At 36.0% G+C, this 7,471-nt stretch overlaps 1 protein-coding gene across 1 annotated transcript; it reads right to left on the reverse strand.

Moving 5' to 3' along the window:
- Window positions 1-2,384: 2,384 nt before the first annotated feature.
- Window positions 2,385-5,801, reverse strand: HOXA11 (homeobox A11). The gene is made up of 2 exons (XM_075589107.1): window positions 5,034-5,801; window positions 2,385-3,837 (listed from the first exon to the last, which is right to left on the reverse strand). Exons 1-2 carry the CDS (start codon window positions 5,704-5,706, stop codon window positions 3,605-3,607), a joined length of 906 nt encoding a protein of 301 aa, XP_075445222.1. The 5' UTR covers window positions 5,707-5,801; the 3' UTR covers window positions 2,385-3,604.
- Between the last annotated feature and the right edge of the window lie 1,670 nt (window positions 5,802-7,471).

Genomic DNA, 7,471 nt, shown 5'->3' on the forward strand with positions numbered 1-7,471 from the left:
ACCGAGCTCTATTTATCAAGACTTGTTGAAGTCCAATTTACTATCTAACAATTAGGACATTGTTCTACTTTGTGATACAATTATAGGTCAGAAGAGATCATTTATCACTGCACTTTATCTTGGAGGCTTGCCTTTAGAATGAAAATATCCTTAGTAGTTTAAAAAAAATTAAATAGTTTATTAAAAATGTAAAAGTGCAGGACAAAACTATTACATGTATTAAACATATATTTACTGTCTTTATTTGCTTAGATTTATTTGCTGTACTTAACTGCTTACTTAGCGGGTTTCAAGGTTTCCCGTTCACTGCGCATGTAACACACATTCATATTATTTCAATAATAATTTTTTAATAAAGATGAAAAGGAACAGAGTTGACTTTTTTTTCTTGAATATCTTCTTTCTATTAAAGCTCTGCTTATGCAGCAGGCACCGTTACATCTGTCACTAAATAATTGGCCTAAAATCCCTCTATGCAGAGTGAATGGAGAAATAGTTTTGACTTCTATCTATCTATCTATCTATCTATCTATCTATCTATCTATCTATCTATCTATCTATCTATCTATCTATCTATCTATCTATCTATCTATCTATCTATCTATCTATCTATCTATCTTTCTATCTATCTATCTATCTATCTATCTATCTATCTATCTATCTATCTAATCTATCTAACTAATCTAGTATTCAAATATGTACTTCTCTGAAAAATGCCTTAAGAATATGCAAGTGAGAGACATCATATCTCTAAAGATAATCTCAAATTTAGAAATGAAAAAGTTATCTGACATAACCAGAATCGTACTTGGGTACACTATGTTTTCTAGTATTGTTTGTTGTATTGTTTTTTAAAGTGTTTCTTTAAATCACATATCTTGTACATTGAATAAAGCTTACCTTTACTTACCTTGATGTATTTGCAACATCTAGCACAGTGTTGATTGTATTTTGTTCCCAATAATTAAGTGTACTTTCTAAGCTTCCTGCTTGCTTTAATCAATTATTGATTGACATATTTTCATCCTAATATAAAAAAACAGGTTATTTCATTGAAGGGTCTTCTTGCTTGACAAGAACAGAACAAAGGCAGAGATCCTGGCCCTGGATATCTTCTCCTGCTTCGGCATTGACATTGATCTGTACGACGCCATCTCGTGGCAACTCAGTTCCTGTGTAAATAGGACTATTTTTCTCTCTCTTTTTTTTGTCATCCGAAAGAGATGCTTGAATGTCCATTCAAGCAACTGTTGGATAGCACTGATATCACCTTCTCAGAAATGGCTGCATACCCTGTGTTTAGTTTACAGCTCTGCATTCCAAATATGCAAATCGCAAATCACAGACACGTTTTATTACCAAATTGCCTTAGCAACACAGAGCATGTGCTTTTATTGGGTCAGAAGACCAAAGCCTCTAGCGGATAAACTGCAGGCCTCCAGGGTCTAGAGCATTTGCAAGGGAAACCAGTTAATATTTAACCCAACAAGGAAATCTCCTGTAAAAGTCTCATTGACATTCTTCTGCCTATCTGTCTAACCCTTTGTTATTTGAGTTCATTCCTGTTTGGAACACTCTTGATACTTTTGGATCTACTAACATCTCCAGCAACAACAAACAAACAAAACAAAAAAAGAAATAAGTAAACAGTTACACAAATATAGATCTGCCTCTCCCAATACAGTGTTTGACATTTCATGGTTAATTTAAAAAAAATTGTAAACAAAAGTGTAAACAATAGGTCCGGAGAATGCTAGACATTCCTTTCAAGGTTATGTGTGATGTCTAATACCTCTATAGAAGTTCAAAGCCAGATAGCAACTGGGAAATAGAAGTATATAGAATATGCAACTATCAATTATACCAACGCGTGTATTTTTATAACACAAACAATTCCAATATATACAGTGGAAGCCTGTTTCCAAGTGTAAAAACAATATCTTACAATGCCTCTAAATATACTTTGGGTTTCCACTTTTGACACTACAATACATTTCCCAGTTGTTAAATAACACCACCTTTGTCTTGCATATACAGTAAGTGTCACAATATGTCTTAATACTCGTGATGTAAAAGAAATGGGATACCTTCTTAATCAATGTTCCACAATCAGTGTATACTTCTTGATCTGAAGCTGCAGAATAGTTCAAATCAATTAAGTGTGCTTGAGGCAGAACTCACATCAGATAATACTCCTAGAGAATACAATTGGTGAACTCATATTAAACCTTCATAAAAAGGCAACATCATTTAACAATAATTTAGCTTTAAAGAATGTTTATTTTTCGTGTGCACTGTTTTGTTGTATACATGCAACCCACAACATTCGCATAGAAACAAACTGTATATACATATAAAAAAATGCATTTGTAAGTAAACAGTGAAGTACAGTAATATTTTATTTTGTGAAGTGTGCCAAATAATAACTTTATCCATCAATAAAATCTAACGGTTGAAAAAGGACAAGTTGTCTCACAAGATGTGTAAAAAGGTATTGAAACAAAATAGGAAATGACATTTATTTACAACCTTGGTAAAACATTGCTCTTATATGAGACATACATTCAAACGCAGATATTACAAGTAGGACAGTATATCTCATAAACTAATATATCATTTCAAATAATTTGTATAATTGCATGTCATTACTTTGGTTCTTTCAAGGACATATATATATAGTAGACAGATTTAATCTGAATTTAAAATGTAACGCCTCGACTGAAAGAATCTAGCTGATGTCCTTTAGTATGTAAAAACAACATAATATATTGATTATTGTTTATTTTCTTGCTACGATTTTTTTTCACCATGGTTTGCTTGTAGGATTGCTGTGTTGTGGAATCACACAGGTCACAAATTGCGATGCTTTTTGCCTGGTACTACATTTTGGCTCTCCACAAGTATGTCCCAGAGAAAGGTTGGGAGTTGGAAAGAAAGTGCATTTTTTCATATTTCAGATTTATGAAGTTGATGCTTGAAATGACTGATATTGATGAAGTAGGAATGGCATAACACGACGTTTTGAGCTTAAACTAATCAGTAAACCTCTTTAGTTGAACACTCGTTTTCTTAGGTTCCAGAAGGATAGCCTACTGAAACACTGCATTTTATTTGTTGAAACTTTAGTTGTTTTTTTATTTTATTTTATTATGCGTAATATGTGGATCCCCAATGGAAAATGATCTTGTGTACATCCAGAAGATCAAAGCAATATAATCATAACCAAAGAGTACATTCATTTTCTAATTGGTCCTCGCCATGGAATCAGCATGTGCACCCAAACACACTGAATCAAGTACAGAATATGTCTTTGCTGTGTTGACCAAACCAAAAAGTCTTTATAAGGACAGCGAACCGCAGCCAGTCATCTAACGCTGATTGGTATTAGAAGGTTGAAGGTATCACGCCAACCTCTTCATTTCCAGTTAATTGGGAGATATCAAAAACTGTAAGGAAGTGAAGTCCAAATATGAGGTTTATTCATGTCAATTGTTATTTCCCATTGTCCTGTCAGTTACAAGTCTTCATATATATGTAACCTTGTGGCCTGACCTTGTCAGGAGCAAAATATGAATTAGGTTTTATCTGGAAAATGCAATGAGTTTCATAGTAGCGGATTAGCCGAATAATACTGCAATCGGTCTCTGTTAATTTTTTTCTCTTTCATTCTCCTATTTTGGAACCAGATCTTTACTTGGCGGTCGGTTAGATTGAGCATCCGTGAAAGCTGTAGTCGCTTTTCTTTGTTTATATAGACACTGAAAAAAAATTCCCTTTCCAGTTCCCTAATTTGATATTTGGTGTATGGGCACCTCTTTTTACGGGTACGTTGTCCACCTGTGGAACAAATAATAATAATAATAATAATAATAATAATAATGATGATAATAATAATATAATAATAATAATAATGATGACGAACCCATCAGATTATTTAACCAGAAGCCCCTGTAAAACATTTGCTTTATTAAATGATTGGACCCGGATGACTAAATGAGTATGGAAACAATACCTGCAATTCAAAGTAAAAATAATTAAAAAAAAGACTACAAAACTAGTGTAAATTATTGAAGCGTGTTTTCAGAGTTTATGTCTATATTTGCGATGCTTTATTTAACATGGGAAATATGGAGGACACAATAATAACTTGTGAGCAACTGGTTGAATTCAGATAGTGACAGAAGGGAACATTTTAAACAACATGCAAACATGCTTGCATGCTATTGTTTTTACAATAACCATTTAATGGGCTAATATAAACATTGATACAAAATACATCTGCATAGAATTGTAAAGGTTATTGCATACTGCGTATTGTAACAACTCCATGAAGTTCTAACTTAAAAGTGCAATATGATTACAATTCATACAACATTGCATTGTGTTGCTGTGTGTTGTCTAATATTTCTCATATAAGTGCTACATTTAGTTGAGAACTGCTTTTCTATGAGCCTTGGTTAACAATGCATCACTACATTTGGTCAAAAGGTGTGGAATAAAAAAAACCTGAAAAATGAAAGCGCTATTTGATCAAAGTATATTTCAGTAAAAAGAGAAGATATTTTTCACCAATCAAAACAAACGTGTATTTAGCTAATGGTCTTTCTTTGCTTTAAAATATCTCCCTGTAGTATTTCACAATTCTATTTTAGCCCCAACAAGGGTCAAGCAACTTACTCCTGGCAATGCATTCAAGATCACTTTGATATCAAAGCATGCAAGGGTTTGCTTTTGTGTGTGAAATTTTATTGGCACAAATTCTTCGTTACTATACTCTCTACAAAACCGACCCCAGAGTTTTAAAAGGGAAAAGGGGAAGGATTGTTTTAAAGCATCCATTGGCCGCTGGTATTTTCACGGCCAATTTCAGTGCTAAACACGTGATCTTGCCTTTTATAACAACGTTTTGTTGGGGGAAATCTAAAGGCCCTCCATAAACCTTATATGCTTATAAAACAGCATATAAAATTTTTTAACAGCAGTGGGCTAGATTGCAAACTCTTTCATAGGGAAGGCGCTGCCTTTATACGTACTGGAGCTGTTGCCTTTCTCCTCATTGTTGCCGGAAGATGAGTGTGGGCTGCTGCTGCTCCTGCTGCTGCTCTCTGCTCTCCTGTCCTTGTCCTCTGCGTCCCTGCAGGGCTCCGAACTTGAAGTTGCAGCTGCTGCTGCCCCAGCCACTTTGTCGCAGTTCTTGTCTGCAGCATAGTCCGGGGGCTGGTTCTCTGGGGCGCCATAGGCAGTCTCAAAGAACTGGTCAAACGCCTGGGGCAGGACCCCATTCCTCCCCACCGCGCTGTAGAAGTTGGAGGACACGTTGGCATTGGGGTGACCGTGGTAAGCACCAGGGGTATTTTTCCCGAACATGTCCCCCATGCTGGCAGTGTTGGAGGCAGGAAGGCAGTCCCTGTGCATGATCTCCTCTGCTGAGTAGCAGTGGGGTAGGTTGTTCCTGTGGTGCCATTTACTTGACGTGTCAATGGCATACTCCCTGAAGGTGACTTCTCTCACAGGTTGGACCTGGGGCAGGTTGGAAGAATAGGAGTATGTGAGGGGGCGAGAGGATGGGGTCTGGGGCAGGAATGAAGGAAGGCTGGAGAAATCAGGACCCGAGACGTAGTAAGTGCAACTTGGCAAATACATGTTAGAGGAACAGGGAACCCGCTCATCAAAATCCATCATTAGGCTACCTCGGGTTGTCCGCATTAGCTGAGCTTAACATGATTCTCTAATGCAGCTGCCTCTTTGAAGCAGATCCGTGAAGTAGAAATTTTGGAGACGTAGCTGACGTGGAAATCTCTCCCCATCCTTAGCAGGGAGGTGCTGGTCATGTGATCAGATGTGGAAATTGACAAGCTGCAAGTATGGGCCCTTTTTTTTTTTCTTCTTTCTTTCTAGCTATCTCAAGGGAAGCAACAGATCGTCACGTTGGTGGTTTCATAGAAGCATGTAATCTGAAATGTAACTCATGCTATTTCTTCGTCTCTTTGAGGACAAAAATGAAAAAAAAAAGGACATTTTTTTCTACCCCCCCCTCCACCCCCATCCACCCCCATCCACCCCTCCTTTCTCCAGAGCGTTGATTCCCTCCATGAAGTGTGCATGGATCACACACACAAAAAAAGTGGTCCATTGGTTTTTTTTACAAATGAAGTTGCTATTAAATATCAATTGTGATTTGTACGAAATACAGGCTTTGTCTTGCTCCTGATCCTGCTGGCCCTTGGACATTCTTGGAATAGCATGAGACAGCAGCCGTCCAAGTCACGCATGTGAAAGCAGGGAGAAGCTTCACAGTGAAACTGAACCTGGTGGCTTTACAAACACTAATGACAAATATAGCATGCTATTTATTAATTGGAGCAGGGTATGGTGTATGAGAATTGATTTGCCTTGGGAGCTACAATGCTATAAGGAAAGAGGCTGGGCTCTCTATAAACAGAAGGGATCTCACCCGCCAGTATGCTGCCAGCCCTCCAGTCATTTTCTACCTACGCTTTAAAGTGAATCCTTTTACATTCCCCTGGTACATTTCCAACATCGCTGTTTCTAAATATAATACAATAGAATAAGTCAATAGACGATTATGGAATATGCAGCCAGTTCTATGCTAAACAACTTAACCCAACACGTCGTGGTCATATCGGGTATTTAAAGGAAATATAGGCAAAATGAAGTATGGTACAATTAACCTTTTGTTTTAGGGTTGATAAACAGTGTGGCAGAACAATTGGCTTAATATCACAAATGCTTAATTCTCTCTCAAAGAAATCACTCTATTTCCTTTTTCTTTTAACAAGGATAATCGTTTTGGTTTAAAAATAAATAAATAAATGAATTTCATGCAAGGAAGTCAATGTGAATGGGGACAGCATTTTCTGGTTTTGGAGAATATTGAAGTCATGTTTGCACCAAATCTTATTTACAATATAGTGTGGGCGTTGGAATAAAATAACATTAAACAATATGCGTGTGTGTGTACGTGTGTGTGCATATGTGTGTGTAATACTTTATAACGCCTCAGTAATATATATATATATATATATATATATATATATATATATATATATATATATATATATATATATATATATATATATATATATATATAACATCTCAGGAATATATATAAAGTATTAGAAATTCCAAGGACAGTCACGTTTATTTATTTTTATTTTTTAAAAGCTCCTTTGTTAAACAATGCGGCCTTTCAAGTACTTGAGCGAATTTTAATTTCAACTGGTAAATGATAATTTATATTTATTGGCAACTCACAATGGTTTATGCATGATATATTTCTCTGGCCTAACAAACATTGCACACAATTGGTATGTATACAAATGTAAGTCAGATGTAATATACATGTGTGAATGCGTGTGACTTAAATAAGGTTAGTGTGTGTGCATATAGCTACATATTAGTCCCTGACTGTCTCTCTATAACACACACACACACACACACACACACACAC

The sequence above is a fragment of the Ascaphus truei genome, chromosome 2, assembly GCF_040206685.1.
Source record: "Ascaphus truei isolate aAscTru1 chromosome 2, aAscTru1.hap1, whole genome shotgun sequence".
Taxonomy (NCBI): domain Eukaryota; kingdom Metazoa; phylum Chordata; class Amphibia; order Anura; family Ascaphidae; genus Ascaphus; species Ascaphus truei.